Below are 23,401 nucleotides of genomic sequence, written 5' to 3'. Positions count from 1 at the left end.
GAATTCGTCGTTACGTCATGATTAGTTGATTTTTTATTTTATTTTATTTTTTTGAAATGAAACTTTATATTTCTCATTAAACTCAAAACAATTACAACAAGATGGCCGGAAAAATGGGCAAATGCATAGAGTTTATAATTAGTTTAGTGTTGTAAGTTACTTCTAATTTCTATAATTTATAGTTAGTTTACTTTAAATTATAGAATTTATAAAGTATATTTCCACCAAACAGATTTCCACCACCACCACCGTTGCTACACCTTCGCCTTAAGAACAACCTGCCGTCACACATCAGTAACCAGCATCATCTCCTCGTCATATCATCGTCATCTCCTCACCACCACCCCTACTGCTATTTCAATTTTGCCTTTAATCCTCGGTTTTGGGTCTGCCCGCCAGGTGTTCGATAAAATGTCTCAATGAGTTAATCGGTTTTTTGGGTTTACGGAGGGGAGAGCAACTGGCGGTTGCTCTCCTTTCTCCTCTTAGTTCGGATTTTTACTCCCAAAACTTAGCTCGAGTTTGTTTGTTGGCCTTTTTGTCGTGAGGGGTTATGACAAGGGCTCGGATTGTCAAAGGAGCCCCATCGGGGGATGTGGGCACGGGAGGTGGATATGGTTATCGGTTCGACATCATTTCTCGTGGTGGATTAATTGATGAGGGTGCTATGTCTAAGACCCTAGAAAATAGTGTGGGTTCGGTGGGTGTTTGGCCATGTCCTTTTAGGGGGTTCCATTGTTGCCCGGATGGACGGGCGGGGTCAAGGGGGATCTCTCGGTTAATAGCGCATATCAAACGACTTCATTTGTCGTCGGATGAGCGGAAAGGGACCCTACGGGACGCCATTTCCACGGATTGTGATTTATTTATTTCGGTTGGGGAGGCTTTTAAGGCCTCGGACCAGTGGCTATGTGGGGTGTGTATGCGTCCAAATGCTCTTAAACGGACATGTCATCATGCTGATGGAGTCACCAAGTACAACGAGGGTGTGGGAGCTGTGGAGGAGTTTATTGTGGGGATTGATAAACCACATGTTATGAGGGATGTTGCTCCCTTGGGAGGGATAGTGGTGGATGAGGTTCTCCTTGACCGCGTCTTCTCTCTTCCTATCACAACTGTTAAGAGCATCCCTCATAGTTGTCGTATGGCATTTGCTCAAGCGTTAACTGCGGCTCTGGGTAAGGTGGTTGCTATGCCAGACTCTGTTGAGGCATGGGTGAAACTTCTCTTGTTACCGCGGTGCACGCTGCGTGTTTTCAGACCTTTTAAACGTCAGGAGAGTAGGTCCGGTAATAGAAAGTCTTTGCAATGTCAGAGTATTCAACAAGCACTAGCAAGTTGGGGTGCTAAGGATGGTTTTGATGCGCTTATTTTATCCCTTTTTGCCACACCTATAGGGGTGAACTCGAGTCATGGGGAGCCTCTCGCTAAGCACGATGATGTTGCGGTATGCGCCAATGTGAAACAATGTTTACGAAAAGTGGCGGACGGGCATTTTACTGCCGCCATTAAAGTATTATGCTCTTCAGGGGTTGCACCTTTCGGCAATGACACTTTGAAAGCGTTAGTGGCTAAGCATCCCAATTTGCCCCCGCCGGTTATGCCTGCTTCATTGCTTTCTGAGTCTCCTCTTGTTGTTGATGAGGATTGTGTGCTTGGATGCATTAAATCCTTCCCTCAAGGGACGTCATGCGGACGAGATGGATTGAGGGCACAACATATTTTGGATGCATTTTGTGGAGAGGGGTCACCGATCGCTGTTGGGTTACTAAAGGCTACTACTGCGATGGTTAATTTATGTTTGGGGGGGAGATGCCCAAGGTTTTTGGCAGAGTTCATTGCGTCGGCTCCTCTCACACCGTTGCTCAAACCGGACAATGGGATTAGACCCATTGCCGTAGGTGCCATTTGGAGAAGATTGATCTCTAAGGTAGCTATGAGGGGTGTTGGGAAAGACATTACTAAATACCTGTGCGACTTTCAGTTTGGGGTGGGAGTCCCTAGTGGTGCAGAGGCCGTTCTTCATAGCGCGAACAGGTTTTTAAGTAAGTTCCATTCTGATGGGTCATTGGCTATGCTTATTATTGATTTTTGTAATGCCTTCAACTTGGTGGATAGGACTGCCCTTCTGAATGAGGTTCGGGCCCGATGTCCATCTATTTCCTTATGGGTGAACTTTTTATATGGGCAACTGGCCAGGCAATATGTGGGGGATAACCACATTTGGTCCACCACTGGGGTTCAGCAGGGGATCCTTTGGGACCTCTTCTTTTCGCCTTAGTTCTGCACCCACTTATTCATCTAGTCTAGAGTTCCTGTAAGCTTCTCTTTCATGCTTGGTACCTAGATGATGGTACAATTATTGGGGACTCTAAATAGGTTGCCAAAGCTTTAGATATTATCAGGTCGGAGGGTCCCCGCCTGGGCCTTGAACTTAATATTAAGAAAACCGAAGTATTTTGGCCGTTGTGCAATGGGGTTAAGGTGCAGGAGGGGGTGTTTCCCTGTGAGATTGGAAGACCGGTGCTAAGTGTGAAACTCCTCGGGGGAGCCGTTAGCCGGGATGCCGGGTTCATCAGTGAACTTGCTATGAAAAGGGCTTCGCGAGCTGTGGAGTTGATGAGCTATCTCCCGCATTTGCAGGACCCTCAATGCGAGCTCCTTTTGCTCCGCTTATGTATGGGAGTTGGAAAGTTGTTGTTTGGTCTCAGAACATGCCAACCTGTGTATGTAGGGGAAGCAGTTTCTGTGTTTGACAATGGTCTTCGGGGGGCGATTGAGGACATCGTGGTTTGTGGTGGTCCCTTCTTTGGAGATTTTCAATGGAGGTTGGCATCACTTCCGACTCGTTTTGGAGGTTTGGGTTTATGTTCAGCTTCAGACGTTTCTACTTATGCGTTTGTGGCCTCGAGGGCGCAATCTTGGGAATTACAAGACCACATTCTTCAAGGTTGTGGTATTGATGGGTTTGACTCCGATTATGGGAGTGCGATAGATCGGTTGCACATTTCACTTCCCGATTTTGACATTAGCGGTTTCTCTAATAAAGACACCGCCCCCCCCCCCCTAAAGCCCAACATGCTTTAGCGAGTGCCCTTTATAGTGAAATCATCAAGAGTTTGGAAATGAAGTTTGATTTATCCCCTCGTCAGAAAGCGGTGTTTGAGTGTCTTCGGGCTCCTCGGGCTCAAGATTTCTTAAGTGTTCTCCCTATTGAAGGATTGGGCCAACATATGTCGGCTTTGGAGTACCGGGCCATCCTGAAGTATCGGTTAATGATCCCTTTGTTTCCGGTAGATGAGCCGTGCCCGGTTTGCCGTAAGGTTTGTTTGGATTCTTTTGGCGAGCATGCGGTTCACTGCAAAGAGTTGCCTGGGTTTAAGTACAGGCATGATTTGGTGAGGGATGTTCTATACGATGTTCTTAAACGAGCCGGAATTTCGGCTAAAAAGGAAGCCCCCGTAAACTTTCTTACGGATCCTCAAGAAGGAAGATCTACATTACGACCGGCCGATATACTTGTTTTTGGGTGGGTAGGGGGAAAACACGCTTGTGTCGACCTCACAGGAGTGTCCCCTCTTGTTGGGATTAGGGACACTGAATTTGTAGCAGGCCAGGCAGCATTGAAGGCGGCATAGGGCAAGATTGCTAAACACGAGAGAGCTTGTTTGGAGAATCAACACGTGTTTATCCCCTTCGCCTTTGACACTTTTGGTTTCTTAGCTTCGGATGCCGTGGACCTTTTGAATAGGGTTCAGAAAGTTGTGTATAGTAACGTATCAGCCCATAAGAATCAAAACTTTGTTTTTAGTCGGATTTGGTTTGCTATCCAAAAGGGGGTTGCGGCGCAGCTTGTTGCCCGCTTACCTGCCACTTCATTGTAAATCGTTTGGATGTTTCTATGAAATATAAAAGGAGCCAATAAGAACTAAAAAAAATTAGAAGTATATTTAGTTATTAAAAATTCAATTATATTTAATTAATTTTGTTCAAATGTATTTAATAGCCAAGATATCATTACTTTTGTAGTTATTGTTGTAAACTAATGACATTCTTAACGGATTCACAAAATAGTGAAAAATGTCCCATTCCTTTAGATCATTGTCATGTACGTTTCACTTGGAAAAAAAGTCCGGGACCAGCGACCAGTAAACTGTGGAATGGTTTTACATGAAAAATAAATACAAGTAAAAATCATAAAGTAATGTGTGGTGTAATATTGTGATTGGTTTAAGAAATTTATTAAATAAACAAAGACTTCAACCCCGCCCATGCCAGTTTTTGCCCAACTTAATTGGGCGCCCATGCCTAAAAACGGCCACCTGTAATGGTGTTTGGGACGTTTTTAGACTTAGTTGGCTAGGGGCGTCTGACCGCGGTAAAATGTTCGCTATTAGTAACTTCTACTATACTTGCCATTTAATATGAAATTGTTGGGCTATATATTTTGCTAAAAAAATTAATAATCTTTGATCTTATTGTGGTAACAGGAGGGTTTAAATACAAATTTTGTGCACTAGCTCAATATACTATGCAAGTTGGAGTGAGCATCGGGTACATCATCACTTCAGCCATCAGTATGGCGTAAGCACTCAATAACCAGATAACTTATAGGTTGATTGCCTTTAGTTTTGCTGCCTAATTATTTTGATCTATCTTGTGTACCAGGGCGGTTAAAAGGTCGAACTGTTTTCATAAGTACGGGCACAACATTGGTTGTCACACATTGAACAATTCATACGTATTGATCTTTGCGTGCATAGAGATCGTTTTGAGCCAAATCCCAAACTTCCACAAGCTCTCCCTTGTTTCCATTGTTGCGACCATCATGTCTTTCGCTTATGCGGGCATTGGCTTTGCGCTCTCAATCGCAAAAGTGAATGGTGAGATAGAACTGTTTCTTGCTAGCTAGATATGAATAATTGTTGCTAGAAGTCTATAATTTTTTTAAAAAAAAATTTTGGATTGTATGGTAATAGGAGGTACATCCGCGGAAACAAGTCTAACAGGTAAAGCAGTCGGACCAGACTTGACTAGCACGGAGAAAATGTGGAATGCTTTCTCTGCCGTTGGAGATATCGCTTTTGCTTATTCTTTCAGTCTTGTCCTCATTGAAATACAGGTAATAACTCTTCACCTTACATATGTATATGTATATGTATTTGTATAGGTATGTATTTATCATAATCAATGTTGTAAAAGTAGGATTACAAGGCCGAGTACTCTCTGAGTACTCGCTACAAGGTATGTCGTTGAGGCTAGTTTATGTAAATCCGCCTAGTTACTATGAATAGGTCAAATGTGGTCAACCTCAGCCATAACCACATCTTATCGGTGAACTTGGACCGATTTTGACTCAAAAAAATAAAACATATTTCGTATTTCAATAATATTAACGAAAAATATCATTTTTTTAATTAATGATTAGTAACTTTTAGAATATTTTATTATTTAAAAATGTATTTCTTTTATTTATATTGATATTCACCTATTTTGTTATAAATATTAGTAAACTTATGATATTTGACATATATATAATATCCAAAAATTAATTTTCTTTATATTTACCATGTCCGAGTACCCCGAGTACACCCAACTCCCCAGTCCTAGGGTCCGCCTAGCGACTTTTGCAACTTTGATCATAATATCCGGTTTATGCATGTATTATCAAGATCTAGACTAACATATGCTAATGGCTATATATGTTTATGAATATGTAGGACACATTGAAACCAAGTCCTCCTGAAAACAAAGTAATGAAAAAGTCTTGCACAATAGGAATTGGAGGATCCACCTTGATGTACTTGCTATGTGGAGTACTTGGATACTTAGCATTCGGAAATGATTCATCCGGGAATTACTTGACAGGGTTCGGTTTCTATGAACCATTTTGGTTAGTTGACATTGGCAACATTTGTGTTGTTATTCATCTTCTTGGATCATTCCAGGTACGTTATAGACTTATAGTACATTAATCGATTAATCCTTAAAAGCTTTCAGAATGCTTAAACTTTTTTAACATTTTTAGGTAGTTATCCAACCGTTTTTTGCGTTTGTGGAGAACTGTTGTCGGAAAAAGTGGCCAGGATGCAAATTTATAGAGAAAGAATACGTCATCGGAAAATATAATATCAATCTATTGCGGTTGACATGGAGGACGAGTTATGTTATTCTAGCGTCAACAGTCGCCATGATGTTTCCATTCTTTAACAATTTTATAGGACTTATTGGTTCAGCGACATACTGGCCCTTGACGATTTATTTCCCAATTGAAATGTATATTTCACGGGCCAAGATTCGAACGGGTTCCTTCACATGGATTTGGTTAAGGCTTCTGGCCTTCATATGCTTGATTGCAGCACTTCTTGCTCTAGCTGGATGTATTCGAGGCCTTTATGTCTCTGTTTCTAGTTTCGAGCTCTTTCGATCAGTGTCCTAGACTTGTGAAAACTAGTCTTGGCCGCGACAAACTTGTCCTTTCTTTCTTTCTCTCTGAAATTGTAAACAAAGTTTTTGTGAACCAATTGCTCATGCTAAAAGTATGCAATGTTATTAAGTTCCTTGTTTAAGTTATTTAAGCTTTTAACAGTTTGATTCTTTGCTTTTTATTTGATTCTTATTCATATATCTGTTATGATCGGTTAATAAAAGCTTTGAACAAAAATAATGATAATGGCATGCTTGAGGATGAAATTGTTAGATTATAATTTAGACTATTATATCATAAGTATTTGTATATGTGAATAATGTGATAATAGTTGCATAGTTACGTAAGTTAGTATGCTAATTAGCTAGTTAAATACATAGTTAGCAAGTATTTAACCGTCATCTTTTCATAAGGGATGCGATGGTTAATGGCGTCGATTCAATTAGTATATATATGTAAACAAATTATTAGTATGTATTTGATTCTAATTAACAAAGAATTAAGGTATCTTGTGTTCATCTCATTTGTTTCAAAATCTTGTACTACATAACATTATTAGAAAACTTATTAATAATTGTTGTAAGGTACTTCAAACATCATTCTAGAAACGAAAAAACCTTCATTCGACGACTACAACTTGTAATGATTGGTAAATAGACATCGGAATCACATCGGAAACAACTAGGATAACATCTCCTTGTTGCATCATTCCTTTTGCTTTCATTAGATGAGTGGTTTTAGAAACATTAGCATCCATGTCATCCGATAAGTCAAAGGCGATAGGTACAACACCCCATTCCAAAGTCAACGCCATTCGTGTGCTGCTTTTGTTCGTAAACGCAAATATTGGAGGGTTTGGCCGGTTACGAGACAAAAGTGACGCCATTTGTCCGTGCATTGTGTACACGAGGATGGCGTCCACTTCTAGCTTGTTTGCTGCATACATAAATAGAGGTTGGTTTTAACTTTTAAGTGCGGGTCTAATATAATGTGTGTGCTAAACGCGAGAAGCACAACATGACATGGTTATAACATTTTATCATGTTAGCCCGAACACAGCCTGTTTAATAAGTGGGTTGACTCATTGACTCGTTTAAGTTTAAGGTTCTTGTTTAGATTTTAAAAGGTGGTATTTAAATGTTAATTATTGTTTACTTTGCTTTTCAATTTTCCTCTGGTTATTATTAATAAACCTGGTCCCAAATCTCAAGCAAACTATGGACACCCAAGTTTGTTAATTGGAGAAGATATAATGAACAAAAACAAGTAAAAAAATATCAATTACAATAAAAATTCGAGTAAACTTCCGTTTTCCTCCTTGTGATTTGTCCAAATATTCGGTTTTAGTCCAACATTTTTAAATCTGCGATTTTTATCCCTGTGGTTTCATTTCACTTGCAATTAAACCCAACCCCATCAACCTCGTTAAGTCTGTTCGTTAAATCCATCAGCGTGCCACTCACGTAATGGGCAGTTTTGTCCTTTTTCTCACCAAATAAACCCCAACCCTAATTCGCAAGCCCCTTCGTGTGAGGGGCTGAGGTGTATTTGGGGAAAAAGGACAAAATTGCCCTTCACGTGAGGAGCATGCTGATGGATTTAACGATCAGACTTAACGGGGTTAGTAGGGTCGGGTTTAATTGCAAGTGAAATGAAACCACATGGATGAAAATCACAGATTTAAAACTATTGGACTAAAACCGCAGATTTGGACAAACCACAGGGAGGAAAACTACAGTTTACTCTAAAAATTCATTTGAAATTGATTCACTGTTTGTTTAAATTTTTTGCTAAGCCACAAAGTATTACTCATTATATTAAATGAACACTAAACGGGTTGACCTGAAACGCAAAAATAAATAAATGGGTCGAGTTTTGGTTAGTATATTCAACCTAAAAGCAGTTACCCGTCAACTTGACACGATTATTAAGCCCGCCCCTTATAAGTAAAGTGGTCTAGATTGCAGCTCTAAAAATATTGCAGATAAAGACACACAAACAAGAAAGTTATAATACCCATTTGGCATGCACAGTTGCAAATCTGTTCAGCTATTTGATCCGGCAACGACTCTCCAATTCGAGGAAGAACACTGTGTTGGTTCACCTCACGGCCCGATTGTTCCATTCGGGTGCTAGTCATTCTTAAAACAGATATAGCCTTTTGACCATACAATCCCATCGCTGACTCACCCGACAACATCAACGCATCAGCACGTTGTCTAACCGCCTCAGTAACATCAGCAACCTATTTCAATCATCTAAATCAATATCAAATATTATATGCTTAATATGTAAAGTTATGGTCTAAATTCATACCTCGGCTCGAGTTGGAGTGGGATATTCAATCATTGACTCAAGAAGCTGTGATGCTATAATTACCGGCTTGTTTAACTGTCTGCATAAACTGATTATGTCTTCCTGGACCGTTGGAACTTGTTCTAGTGGTATCTCAACTCCAAGATCCCCTCGTGCCACCATGATTCCGTCCGATGCTTCCACGATTTCTTCAAGATTCTTTAGAGATTCCAAACTCTCAACCTTTGCCAAAACCTTCACGAATCTGTGCATTAAAATGACACCCGAAAATTATGACTTGCTTTTTTAACTGAAGGAATTTTGATATCGAGTTCATATGGGTTACATAAATTACGGGTCAATATGGGTAACTATTAAAAACTTGCTGACTTGAAGTGGGTCCAAACGTCCCGTTTTGACACGAACTCGTTATGGGCGCAACTCGTTTTGACCTGAGCTAACTTAATACATATTTAAAACAGTCTGTTGCCCGTTTGCCTGCCACTTTATTACAATTGCTTTGTAGTAACTAATACAACTTAGTGATTAAAAAAAAACACTATCTTGACACGAACTCATTATGGTCACAAGTCTCTTTAACTCTTTATGACCCGAACCAAATTAATATTTTATTTTTTTTAAGCAGCCTGTTTTGACACGAACTCATTATGGTCAAAACTCTTTTTGACCCAAACCAAATTAATATTAATAAAATTGGCACGAACACATTATGGTCACAACTCTTTTTGACCGAAACCAAATTAATACTTATTTTAAAACAGCCCGATTGGACACGAGCTCACTATGGTCGCAACTATTTTTAACCTGAACTAAATTAATACGTTTCTAAAATGACCCATTTCGGCATTTTGACACGAACTGTTATGGTCTTACTTGACCTGACCAGCTCGTTTTGTCAGTCTTAACTACATTAATATATGAAGAACACAATCATGTTATATTATAATCTAATATTTAAAACTTACTTATTCTTGGTTAATAGGTAATCCTTTAAATTCTTGACAGCAGCAGCATCTTTCACAAATGAAAGAGCAATAAAATCAACACCTTCAGTGATTCCAAACTCAATATCAGACCAATCCTGATAATAACAAACCATGAATCTAACATCATAACAATTAACAATCTATAACTACCAAAATAGCCATTTTTGAAACTTAATACTAAATTTCAGACCTTTTCCGAGAATGTTGGGAGCTGATGATCTTTTTCGACAAGTTTCCCGTCTCTCCAAAAGCTAAATTTAGCGCGAGGTAAAAGTAAACCGCGGTCTGTGCACTTGCATCGCAAGTCGTTTCCAATTCTTTTGATAACTTCAAAAGTAGCCATTCCTCCATCAACAACAAGCTCATCACCCTCTTGGACTCCTAATTACCAAAATAATATGAAACTTAACTATAGTTGTCACAAACAAGTAACTGAAATCGAACTAAACCAAGATTGGTTGACGGTTGATACCTTTGTTGAAGCCTTCATAGTTTGCCTTAACGGTGAAAGGGCGATAACCATCGAATTTTTCGGTTGTAAAGATCCAAATTGATCCTTCCTGACAGTAAAATATGAATCAAAATTGAAGCTTTACACTGTTTTTACCCCAAATTGGATAACAAAGATGCAATAAGTTATAATATCAAAAAAATAAAAACCTTTGCTTAAAAAAGATTAAAGAAAACCTCTGCTTTAACAAAATCAAAATTATTAAAGGTCTCTGCTTTAATAACAAAGATTAAAAAAATATAAAAATAAAAATAAATCTATTGCAAAGATCCAAATTGATCCTTCCTAACAGTAAAGCTTGAGTCAAACTTGAATCTATTTACTGTTTTGCCTCAAATTGGTTAAAAAAGATGCAAATAACGTGATCAAAATTATAAACATAAAAAAATGAAGAAAATCTTTGCTTTAACAAGATCAAAATTATTTATAAAAAAAAATAAAAAAAAAAAAAACTTCTGCTTTAACAAGATCAAAATTATTTATAAGAAAAATAAAAACAAAAAAAAAACTTCTGCTTTAACAAGATCAAAATTATTTATTAAAACAAAAAAAAACTTCTGCTTTAACAAGATCAAAATTTTTTTGTAAATATCTAAAGTGATCTTCCTAACAGTAAAAAATAAGTAAAAATTGTATCTTTGTACTGTTTTAGCTCCAAATTGGTTAAAAAAGATATTACAAAACTAACAGAAAATTTATGCTTTAACAATATCACAATTTTTAGGCCTTCAAGATCCAAATTGATCCTTCCTAACAGTAAAATGAGTCAAAATTGAAACTTTACACTACTTTCTGCCAAATTAATTAAAAAAAACCAATAACAATATCAAACTTATAAGAAAAACCTCTGCTTTGACAGATGAAGAAGCACCATGATCAAGAACATGAATTTGACTGCCTTCAGTATCGATCATCACCGAAACACAAAACCCTTTTTCTTGATTCAATTTCTTGATCTTTCTAATAACATCTTGATGCCACTCAATGGTGTTATGACACATATTAAGCCTGGCTACATTCATCCCTCCCAAAGCAAGTTTCTCCAGTTCATCACCCGAACAACACGCGGGCCCCACCGTGCACACCAGCTTAGTCTTCCTCATACCCAAAAACCCATTTTCCCTTAATTCAATCTCCTTCACCACATCAAACCTTAAATCTTCTTGTAATAAAGATTTGGTCACTTGGCAGTTTAATCTATGCTTAAAACCGAGTTTAGCAGGCGAAGATATTGGAACGTTAAATACTCGTTTTTTGAAATCTAGACCGGATGAAATGAGTGCGAATTCAGCTGCCATTGAAGCCATGATTGAATTCAAGAAATTTGACAGTTGGGTCAGATTAAAGTTTTGATTTTTTTGAATATTTTCAAAGTTAGAGAACTCATTATCAAGTACAAAGTTGTGGGATTTAATTAAAGATGGTGGTGGTTGTTATGAAATTTAATATTACAAAGGCAGGTAGTATTTCATAACTAAATCTTATTAATAACTTAATTAAAATTGTAATTAAAATGACAGTTTTGTTTGTACAATCTTATTATTGTTAGTTAAGTTTTAATTTCTTGACCGTATATATGGTTGGGATAACATAACAAAATAATTTGTCATTATAATGGATTAAAATGTTCATAATAATTTAGAACTTCTTAATGACTAAATTAAAGCATTCTTTAATAGGCAATAGGTGCATTCAAAACATACCAAACATATACATGGTCCCCACTTCTCATCAATAATTCAATTCTAAAAAAAACAATTAGCCATTAGTAATCAATCCTTAAAACAATATTAAAAAACTAAACTCCATAATTAAAAAACCTATTTCGAGCAGAAAACAAACATTTAGAACCAATCTAGACAAGCCAAGTTAGAAACCTAATCAAGCACTCAAAGACCGGTGCAACAACTAAAGATGATCGATCACAAACAAACGGCAGCTTGGTGTTTCACCAGTCGGCTTGACCTTCGAATCGGTGTCAGCATCACTTCATCCTTCTACAAAACCAAACAAACAACATTAAAAAATATGAACATAAAAATAAAACACAAACATTAGTCATCATTCAATCAACATAACAAATAATATGCTCACGTGTTTGATGGCGATTCTTTCGAATGTAGTGAAGCTTCCAAACGAATCACTCGTTGAGAAATTTGACGATGAAGAAGCAGCCAATGACTCTCTTGTGTGCTTCTTGTAACCTTTCTTCATATTATTACTTTCTGAAGAACCGGACTCTTCGCGCATACTGTCATTGTTAGCAACAATGTTGGCTGATTGTGAACCATTTGTTTTCTTTTTCTTCATGTAGAAAACAGTTGAAACCGCCATCACCATGACGAAAAAACCAGCCACGCAGACTGTAACCATCGATTGGTTCGACTTGACTTCAAGATCATTTTCCACTATTTCTGATTCAACTTCAACTATGGCTTCTGATTTACTCACAAAACCGTCATCAAGATTCGATTTTTCCTCCACAATATCTTCAATTTCACTTTGAATCTGTTCACTGATTGGTTCTTCAATCACAACTTCATCAATCTGCTCTAATTTACTCACCAAAACTTCATCAAGATTCGATTTTTTCGCCACAATTTCTTCAGTTTCGGTTTCAATCTGCTCATCAGTTTCATCTTCAATCACAACTTCATCAATTACATCACTTTCTTCATCAGTTTCTTCAAAATCTTCTTCTTCTTCAACCCTTTCGGTTTCTTCAAATTCTTGAATGTAATCAGTTCCAACGCGTCTATTGAACTGAAACTCTTCTTGTATAGGAGAAGTAGTCAAGTTAAAGAATTGCAAATCCTCAATATTATGACTTGGGAAAAAATATGATTTTTGATCAATTGACCACTTCTTAATATTCTCAACAAGACCATCAAATGATTCTTTAGCAAATGCTGCAATCCTCAAAGACCCTTGATAAACCTCCAAGAACCCGACATCTTCGTAGATTGGCAAATCAATCGGTGGCGATTCGGTGAAAGAAAGTGAAAAACATGCCACCAAGAACAGAACAAACACGAACCAAACTGTCTTTGATCCCAAAAACCCTTTAGAAACCCGCGGTTTCGATGCTTTCTCCACCTTCAAATCGATCGGCTTTTCTTCTAAAACCGCTTCGCAAACCGAAAGTTCAACTAATTCGGGTTCTTTCTCTTCGGTGACCGAAGAAACCGAATCATCACTAAATTCAGCTTCTTTTTCGGGTTCCTTTTCGGGTTCATTTTCTTCGGTGTCGGATGAACTATTATCCGAAAGATTGAAGCTTTCTTCGAGGCGAGTAACATCAGACTCTTCTTGGTTTAAAAGAAACTCGATTCGAGGGTTCGGTTTGTATCGAAGGTATTGAGGTCTAGGCGAAAGAAAATTCTTTTTCGGGTCATAAGGCGGAGGATTCGGGTCGGATTCAGTAACAGGAACAATGGGAGAACTGATCGGTGAACAACATAAAGGTCTAATCTTTATACCATCAAAATCATCATTACTTGAAGCTAAGTTTACCTCATCAACAGAAAGACTCTCAAGAACAAGTTCTTTTCGTTCAACGGGTTTCGGGTCATCATTTTTCTCAGCCAAGATTTGCTTTCTTGGAGATGGGTTAGGGGTAAACTTTGAAGCAGCTGAGATTGTAGGTGCCATAAAGTTCTTCGAACCCGTTTTCGCAGGCGATCGAAAGGCGTCTTTACGGTTATGGTTTTCCTTCCCGTCTTGAAACATCGAACAGTTTCCGACACTTTTACGCATGACAGAGGTTCTTTTATTAACATCTACAAACACAAAACAATTAAAGATCATAAACCCAGTTCACAATTCAAGAAAATAAACCCAATTTCAAGATTAAACATATAAAGATTAAAAACCCAGCTCACAATTAAAGAAAATAAAACCAATTTGAAGATTAAACAATTAAAGATCAAAAACCCAGTTCAGAATTCAAGAAAATAAACCCAATTTCAAGATTAAACAATTAAATCTCAAAAACCCAGTTCACAATTCAAGAAAATAAACCCAATTTCAAGCTTAAACAATTAAAGATCAAAAACCCAGTTCAAAATTCAAGAAAATAAACCCAATTTCAAGAATTAAAGATTATTTAAAGATTATCAATACCTGTTGCAGCTGGAGTGTTAGCAGGGGTAAAAGGGTTTGAAGTTTTAGGGTTTATGAGGGAATTGGGTCTGGCAAAAGAGTTGACATTGAAGCTCTTTCGGGTGGTCGAATTCGCCTCTGAGTTTCGGCAATTTCTCGATGAAAGCGGGGAAGGCGATCGGTTTGACGACATACCCGGTTTAAAGATTGATCGATTGGGGAATAAGAAAGATGAATAATAAGATTGAGATTGAGATTGAAATTGAAAGTCTGGATTTGGGGATTGTAACGTAAACAGAGGGAGTATATGCAGAGCTTATAAAGTGGGATTTTTGAAATATTTGACCGTTGGGGTGTTGAATTATTTATTATTATTTGTTATTTTTGTTAATGAAAAACTAAAGAAAGGGGGGAAGTAGCCGTTGGTTTGACTTTTCTGTTATGTTCTAAGTTAAATTTAGCTTTTTACAATGGTAACTTTAACGGATTTTTTTAATATTGATAACATTTATGCAATATAATTACTATTGTGAGATGGCCTATAAAGGGTTAAGTTTGGATATGATAGATATATTGAGGTTAGGATTTATACATTCTAGTAAGTGTAGAAATGAATATAGATCTGGATTGATAAAAATATTGTGTGAATGCTTATTTGATAATGGTAAAGTAATAAATATTCATTTGAAATGATTGAATAAAGTATGAATACTTAGTTAAAAATAATATTTTAACTTATATAAACCATTAATGTTAAGAATACTAGCAATGATGCGTAAAACTCAATGTATTTTAGCTCAACTAGTATTAGTGGGGAAGTGAATATTTGAGCTAAAGACTATAAGGTCTCAAGTTTGAACCAGACCCCAATCGAGTTTACCGCAGTAGGCCTTCGGTCGGCAGGTTTTCTCAAAAACTGAAGATAGCGGGCTTGGGCTACCCAGTGCCGTCTGAGATCGTGCGCATATGGAGTCGCCTTTTGCCTTTAGGTTTCCTTGGTTAGCCAAAATTTATTCGTTGGTCGTTAAAAAACCACACGTAAAAACTTAATGCAATTGTGCTATTATAAGTTTTGGTATAAGTGTTTATAATGATAGGTTAAAACTTAGTAAACGGTACATCACCTTTGTTTTTTCATTCTCCTTTAAAGGAGTTTTGAAGCATAATTTATATAACAATTATGGAAAACTCACGATGCATTATATGTAAAGGGACATGTTTGTAATGAGTAAATTATTAATTTCAGTTTCGATTATTCGGTAAATCGGTATATAGTTACTATGTTATTGTTTATATATGATCCGACCTAACCCAGATGGAATAAATTAATATATAGCAGTATTTAATAGACCCTAAACATATATGACCGTCATAAAAAATCTTGGATCCACCCCTGTGCGGAGGGCACACCCAATCAGGCTAGAAGACTATTTCGAATCGATATATGCTCTTTAAATAACTCACCTATAAGTTGTTACAATATTACTAAAAGTGCATGGTTTTTAGAAAGAAGGGACTATATAGACATCTTAATGTAACATTTTATTACTCACATACTTGGAAGATCAAAAAAGTATCAATCACTACAACTTATGAACATTGCGCCAACTCATGACTAATAGGATATTATCCTACTAGACTATGGCTTGCAAAGTTGCTTACATGACAGAATTATTCCGTCCTAATATAAATACCATGCCAAGGTAAACAAGATATCGATCGATCAAACTAGTAAGGCCACTGGCCTTGGTAGTTTCCAGGTGGATCATAGTTGCAAACAACCATGTTAAAGTCACTACCATCTTCACATTTTGCCACACCACACCCGATGCGTTCAGTTTTTTTCCATACGACTTGCGTGTAATGGCCACACATGGCTAAGCACTGATTTGACGCGTAGTCATAGTCAGGTCTCTCATCAATCCACATTTGTGTGGACCACAAACCGTTGAGTTTGGGTCCTACTCCCAAATTCTCACCATAACCTGACCCTTCCGAGTGTATCAATTGACAATCCTTCCTCTTATCGGCATAGGCTTGTGCTACTTTTGCAATTTTGTCATCCCATGTCAAAGGAGGCAGGTTCAATACTCTTCTCATGCAATTATGGGTGTTAACAAAGTCCTCGGGTGTACTGCCTTCGCCTAATTCGGCTTTGGATAACTGGACACATGAAATGAATATCAAAGCAAGAACATATGAGATGTTGCACCAATGTCCCATGTTGGATTATGTTTTTGAATAAGATGCATATGTAAATTGGACATTATTTATAGGGTGGTGAATATGGAGGAAGTCAAAAGTGAAAGCCAAAACATGAGGAAGATTCATGGTGCAAAATGACATAAATTATGTTAAGTAAACAACCACCACTACTAACTCCTAAACATATGCCATCAAATGTTCTTGTCTGATAATGTGTCATTTTTATAACCTTTTTCAACTAAAGTTAGACGTGTTTTCCCTTTCAAACAATTGTCATTCAGGAGCACATAAATAGGTCTTAGAAAATAGAAATAGGAAATTATATAGAAAACAAAGTTGATTAAATCAAGTTAAAATCAATTACCTTAATCGATATTCACATGGGCGTGCGGGGCCAATGGGTTAATCGACTAATCGCCTAACCGGTTATCCATATTCGGTCGTTGATCTCAATTCTTGATCTCGTAATCAGTTTTAACAGCTTCTTTAAAACCATTTATAGTGATTGCTTAAAAATTTTAAAATAACTAATAATGTGCAATATATATTTGGTAAACATCGTTCACTATCACTATCCATAACATTGGTTTAGTGATTTTGAAAGTTTTTCTGTCTAGGTGACGTCTACATAACAATATTTCCATTTTTAATCACTATTCACTAATCATAACACATGTTGTAAACGAGTCAATGCGGCTCGTGAACTACTACAAAATGACTCGCTAAAAGCTCGAATATAGTAGAGCTCAAATGATATTAGACATGAGCTCGAGTCTTAAAATAAGCTCGTAAATAAATGAACTCGAGCCGAGCTTATCAAACTCAAGTTGCCTTGTGTGAGCCTATTATTGATAAAAAAAACTATTATGTATTAAATATATATATTTATATAATAAGATTTATTATAAATAAAGTTAGGGTGGAAGAATTGTTTTTTTAACGATGAACACTAGTTGAACCCCTGGAAAGCTCTTAAGGGGGTTCAATGTCGTGAGGCCTAATCCTCTTAAATAACTAAATAATATATATTATGTTATGTAAAATTTATAATTAAAATTAAGGTTGTAAAAGTCGCTAGATTGGTGAGTTAAATGTACTCGGACATGGTAAATATAAAGAAAATTAATTTTTAAAGATTATATATATGTCAAATATCATAAGTTTAATAATATTTATAACAAAATAGGTGAATATGTAAATAAATAAAAGAAATACGTTTTTAAATACTAAATTATTTAAAAAGTTGATAATCATTAATTAACAAAATAATATTTATTTCTTAATATTATAGAAATACAAATTATGTTTTATTTTTCTAAGTCAAAATCAACACAATTTAACCGATTATATCTTATTATGACTGATGCTGATCATTTGTTCGATTCTCTGTAATTAAGCGGAGTTAAAGGAAAACGCGTCAACGTCATACATTCTAGCGACTACTCAAGGGAATACCGGTTTTTATAGACCTACTTTTACAATATTAATTAAAAATATAAAGTAGTAAAAGTATGCCCAATTATTTATAATTAAATTTTATGAGTATTACATAAATTGAAATTTAATGTCTATTCCCGTTCCCCCCGGGTTGTGGACATGGTGGCGAGGGTGAAAGTGTTATCCTTTTTTTGGTTTAAACATCGAACTAGGTACAAAAATGTGATTTGGAACGATTGGGTTAAATACCCTTTGTATGGTTTGTAAGTTCTGATTCGGTCCTTGATTTGAGGTCCGGCCTTTGTGTTTAATGTAATTTTCTATTTAAAAAAAAGTGAGCCGCCCGCGGTTCCTCAGGCCTTTTTTTCCAAACGAAGATGAGAAATCAATTCCGATCTTCTTGACCAGACATTAAATATGATTACTTTATATGTGTTTTTAATAGTGTTTGGATTTACCCATATTACTTGAGTGAGTCTTCATGTGACGGGATATTGATTGTCCATACTGAGGCGGTTCTCTTTTTGGAGCGGGTGCAGAAGGTGGTCCACGGTGACTCGCAGAGCCCGAGGAACCAAGGATTAATATTTAGTAGAATAGGCTTTGCGATCTAAAAGGGGATAGCAGCGCAGCTTGTTGCTCGCTTACCCATTATCCAGATGTAGCTTTGATTATGTTAAATGTTAATAAAACATGTCGTTAGCGTGGAAAAAAAATAAAAAACCTACTATACTGATTTAGACGTTCCAGTTCTTACTCACTCAATAACACCATCTAGGAAAAAACCTACAAGTATAGGAAAACCCACTTGAGTTATGTTTCAAACAGAGACCTCAATGATCTTATCTTAATCATCACCCTCATGTAATTGGATCAGAAAATAATTTTTGTTTATTGTTTATTTAACATTAATAATTAATGCTACGATATTATTAGTTTTCAGTTTGAGTATATAAAAACTAATAATTTAATTCAATTTTAGTTAACCAAAGTGTAGGCCATGAGAAGTTGGTCTAGTGATAAGAGGCATGTACTCTTAATGTTGAGACGTATGTTCGATTCCCACTTGAGCTGGTTCGAGTGACATTTAAATGAATTGGCGAATCAAAACTTTAATCCCGGGTTTGAACCTGACAGGGGCGAGGGTTTACGGATTTCATCCGGTTCTCGCACATCAGGGGAAGGGTACGGTTTTACGACGGTCGATGAGTTAACCTTGAACATAGCCCTAAAATATAGATTTATACGTGAGATTTTTTACTTCATATAGAAAATAAACGTAAATACGCTTCCTTAATATAGTCACATCCATGTATTTTGATATAATCCATGTAATTTTGATATAGTGGTAAGATGATTTGTAGGTAGAATATATCATACTCCGTATTTTGTTACGGTGGATAAGATGGTTTGCATATAAAATAGAAGTCACAGTTTCAGTCTCTAGTGTAATATTAATCATTTAAAAGAAAAAATCTTTGTGATAATTTCAACTAATAATACAAATATATCATCGGTCACCTAAAAAGGTAAGACAAGTTTTTTTTTTTTGTCACAATATGATTATATCGTACTTTTCCTGCTGCTGTCATATTCTCAAATACATGATACAACTAATCAGGGCAAAGTTAACGTATAAATAAAATTAATGTGCTAATTATAATAATTAAGTAGAGTAAATTTATATATAAATAGGGTAATTATATACACAAGTGAAGTAATTATGTAATTACATAATTAAGTAATTAAATAATTACTCAATTATATAATTACATAATTACTTCACTTATTAATTACTCAATTATGTAATTACATAATTACTTCACTTGTGTGTATAATTTTCTACTTGATTCTCACAATTAGCACCTTAATTTTATTTGTAGTTTTTCAAATAACTAATTATCTTATTAATAAAAACTTCATTTATGGGTTTAAAGGTTTATATCGTATAAGATTTTAATAATTGCCGACAAACAATATTTACATAATAACTAGATTATTGTTATTATTATTATTATGACATATTTTTAATAGTTCTAAATAATTTAAATGTTAGCGAAATAAGTTGGGTCATAAAGAAGGGTTTTTTTAACATTATTTTTGTATCACTACTTTTATGTCATTTTCTTACCTTAGTAGATATAGATGTGTCAAAGGTTATTTTTATATTTTATACGAAGCTTATTCAAGATCAGACACATCGTTATACAAACCAAATAAACATAGATAAACGGGGTAGAAGATGAGCTTCACCATGCGGAACCAGACTTTTTGTGGAACCAAAGCTATATTTTCCATGACGCCGACTTGGTTGTCGAAAGGTGTTGATTGTCACAATATATTTTTTGGTTAAAGTTTATCTTTTGATTTCCAATTAAGTGACTATTTAAGGTCATACATTGTATTTGACTAGTCAGATGCCCGCACGATGTAGCGGGACACGACACTTAAAAGGTTGTTAGCGAGCCAAGCCTAGCTCGAGTCGAACATCATACTGAGCCGACTTAGCTTAGCTCGAAATTAAAAATAAAATCTTAAACTCAAGTTCGTCTTGATATTTTGATATTTATATATTTTGAGTACTTTTAATTATATTTTTGTAAAATATATCAAAAGAAAATAATATTTACATAAACATAAGGGGTCAAGTTGTAAGTAATCCTTAAAATAATAAAACTTGAGTAAAGTTGAGGTACTATACTTGTAATTAACTTTTAGTTGTAAAAGTAACTTGTACATTCATGCATATATCCATGCATTAATGACTTGTACAATTTAAACCGTTTATCTGTTTTTAAAAAAATTTATATTGACACGTCAATAAAAATAAACTCGTAAAATGGGTATGTTCAGATTTAGTTTTAATCATATATTTGCAAAAGATATAACAAGAAAACCAAAAGGAATAAAGATAGAGTAAAAATAGGGTAAACATGAGAGATGAAAGTCATAATTATTTCTTAAATTAACAAAATGTGACTAAAGTTTAAGGATATATATTGTAAGTTTCAAGGGGTATATAGTGTAATTATAAAATCACAAATTACGGTTAGTTAATTGTGTAAAGACAAAATTATAAAATTTTAATTGCATTGTGTGTTGTATATAAAGCAATGAGTTTAGTACCTCTTAAAATTTAAGAGGTCCCTAACTTATTCTTTATATATAGTATAGATAACTTTGATCTACTTCTATTTAGTTAACCTTCGGGCTTTGTCACTTTTGTTAATTATTCTATGTATTCTATGTCATTTTGCATCACTTGTAAATTTAAGAGTGAAACTAAAGTGCTAATATCCAATGTCACAAATAATATAAAAACTAACAAACATAACCATTATGACGTGAATATTTTTAGAACATGGAACATTTCAAAAGGACTTGAACATTGACATTACATGAATTCATAATTCTAAACTCCAACATTCTAAGCATGAACCAACACTAGCTCTCACATAAAATCATAATCAATACGGTCGTTCACCAATATAATTCCCTGGTGGATCATAGCTACATATAACAACCCACCCGGTCCCAATCTCGTCGTAACAATTAACCCTAGCACAACCAAGATGAGTCGAGTTTCTCCAAACTACTTGTGTATAATGAAGACACGCGCCACCAACACACGTATTTGATACCTTGTCATAGTGTTGCTCCTCATCAACCCACAAATTAACCGCGGCATTAGCATCAAATTGATCACTGTAACCCACAGCTAGGTTTTCACCATAAGGTCCCCCTGAGTGAACAAGAGCACAGTTGCGAAGCCTTTGGGTTGCATATTCACGAGCATACGTTGCTAGGGTCTGGTTCCATGCGAGGGGTTGCACCCCGACTCGGGCTCGGGCTTGGTTATGAGGGATGAGGAAGGGGTGTCCCCGGGCTTTGGAGACATGTATGAAGCATGAGAAGGTTAAGAGAACAATGGCTAGGGTTTGGATAATCCGAGTGAGGTCCATTAGCAATGGTGTAATGGTGCTAATGGAGAATATGGTGTTGTGGTATTAATCCATGAATATATGTTGTATTTATAGATAAGATGGGAAGAATAATCGCATGTGATTATGCTAATTAGGATTATATGTTGTATATCAATATGATACTTTCTATAATGAGAGAATACGCAATATATCAATATATATGTCACACATTTAAACTTAGATAAACTAATAATCATTCTGTTATTAGCATCAAAAACCGTATAATTTTATTTTGATTATTGGGTTCAAATCACATATTCCTAAATTTACTCCACTATAAATTTCTCATCAAACCTTTCTAATTATATTATTATCACTACTATTGTGGTTTTACTTTTTATTTTAACAAAAGTAACGGACGTAATCACCGCGAATATTAAGTAATGTCGGTGAATATTATTGAATGTTTATGGTTTTGAATTTATAGCCATTTTAATATTTTTATATTTTGGGCTATGATAACAATCTTAAGAATAGGTGATAGGTTGATCGTAGCCATATAAATCGCGGTACACTCTGGTACGGGTTTGCGGTTAGGGTACGCGGTTCGTAAGGCTAGACGAATTTGGTACGGAGAGGTAGGTTTATTTCGGTACGAACCGGAACGGTGTACCATCTAGTTCGGTTCGATGCACCGAAATAAAAAGTAGCTATTTATAATTTATATATATTATAAATTTAATTTAATACTTTTTATGTATAAATATATAAGATTAAGGATCAAATGTAAACTAGTGAGAATAGAGGGGGGTTAATTGTTAGAATAAACAAACTAATTTTACATTTTCAATAGTTTTTATGTAAAAAGTTATAAACCTAAGGGACTAAATGTTAAAGATGTAAAGTAGGGAGTTAATGTTAAATTATATAAACTTTTAAAACCCTAAAATAACATTTACGCCGCTATCTTCTTCTTCTCCATCTTCTTCATCTTTGTATTCATTCTTCCTCTTTCCGGCGAGAAAATGAACATTTGGAACTGAATTCGTTCAATTGGAACACCGAATTCATTAGATGTCACACCCTCAAAATCCACTAACGGAGTTTTACCGTCAGAGGGTGTGAACTGGCAGGATCGGATTCATTAGTTATAACCAAACCAAAGAAAAACGTTTAAATGAAAGTAAATGCGGAAGCGTAAAACCTTAATTCAAAAGTTGCGTCACGCAGGACGACTTAAAACCAAATGTAACTGTTAAAATTAAGTTTGCAGAATAAAAGTGTTTTCATTAATGCATGCTCCTAAACCGCGCGCCCGCCTCGGCTACCTGAGAATAACATACTAAAAGTGTCAACACAAGGTTGGTGAGTTCACAAGTTAAATAAGGTAAATTGTTTAGCGTTTTGCGTAACCTCGTTACGATGTTTAAATGTTGCGTAACCCCGTTACGACGTTTGAGTGTGTAACCACGTTACAGCGTTTAAGTGTTGCGTA

The 23,401-nt window shown here is 35.8% G+C and overlaps 3 protein-coding genes and 1 pseudogene across 3 annotated transcripts; all 4 read right to left on the bottom strand.

Annotated features, from left to right (window-relative positions):
- Window positions 1–6,834: 6,834 nt before the first annotated feature.
- LOC143536506 (pyruvate kinase isozyme A, chloroplastic-like) lies at window positions 6,835–11,642 on the bottom strand. Its single transcript, XM_077030481.1, has 7 exons — window positions 11,086–11,642; window positions 10,202–10,289; window positions 9,920–10,110; window positions 9,709–9,824; window positions 8,744–8,987; window positions 8,444–8,672; window positions 6,835–7,363 (listed from the first exon to the last, which is right to left on the bottom strand). The coding sequence occupies exons 1-7, from the start codon at window positions 11,545–11,547 to the stop codon at window positions 7,047–7,049; spliced, it is 1,647 nt and encodes a 548-aa protein (XP_076886596.1). The 5' UTR covers window positions 11,548–11,642; the 3' UTR covers window positions 6,835–7,046.
- Window positions 11,643–11,919: 277 nt separating this feature from the next.
- Window positions 11,920–14,691, bottom strand: LOC143536523 (uncharacterized). Its single transcript, XM_077030494.1, has 3 exons — window positions 14,363–14,691; window positions 12,335–14,019; window positions 11,920–12,237 (listed from the first exon to the last, which is right to left on the bottom strand). Exons 1-3 carry the CDS (start codon window positions 14,532–14,534, stop codon window positions 12,163–12,165), a joined length of 1,932 nt encoding a protein of 643 aa, XP_076886609.1. The 5' UTR covers window positions 14,535–14,691; the 3' UTR covers window positions 11,920–12,162.
- A 1,202-nt stretch (window positions 14,692–15,893) lies between these two features.
- LOC143536505 (pathogenesis-related protein PR-1 type pseudogene) lies at window positions 15,894–16,692 on the bottom strand (annotated as a pseudogene).
- A 4,600-nt stretch (window positions 16,693–21,292) lies between these two features.
- On the bottom strand, window positions 21,293–21,945 carry LOC143536504 (basic form of pathogenesis-related protein 1-like). The gene has a single exon (XM_077030480.1). It carries the CDS (start codon window positions 21,943–21,945, stop codon window positions 21,451–21,453), a length of 495 nt encoding a protein of 164 aa, XP_076886595.1. The 3' UTR covers window positions 21,293–21,450.
- Between the last annotated feature and the right edge of the window lie 1,456 nt (window positions 21,946–23,401).

This window comes from Bidens hawaiensis, unplaced genomic scaffold (genome assembly GCF_021521415.1).
Source record: "Bidens hawaiensis isolate Kalapana, Puna unplaced genomic scaffold, B.hawaiensis_p1.1 tig00010811_1, whole genome shotgun sequence".
In the NCBI taxonomy this organism is placed as follows: Eukaryota; Viridiplantae; Streptophyta; class Magnoliopsida; order Asterales; family Asteraceae; genus Bidens; species Bidens hawaiensis.
This window is presented reverse-complemented; position numbering and strand designations above follow the sequence as displayed.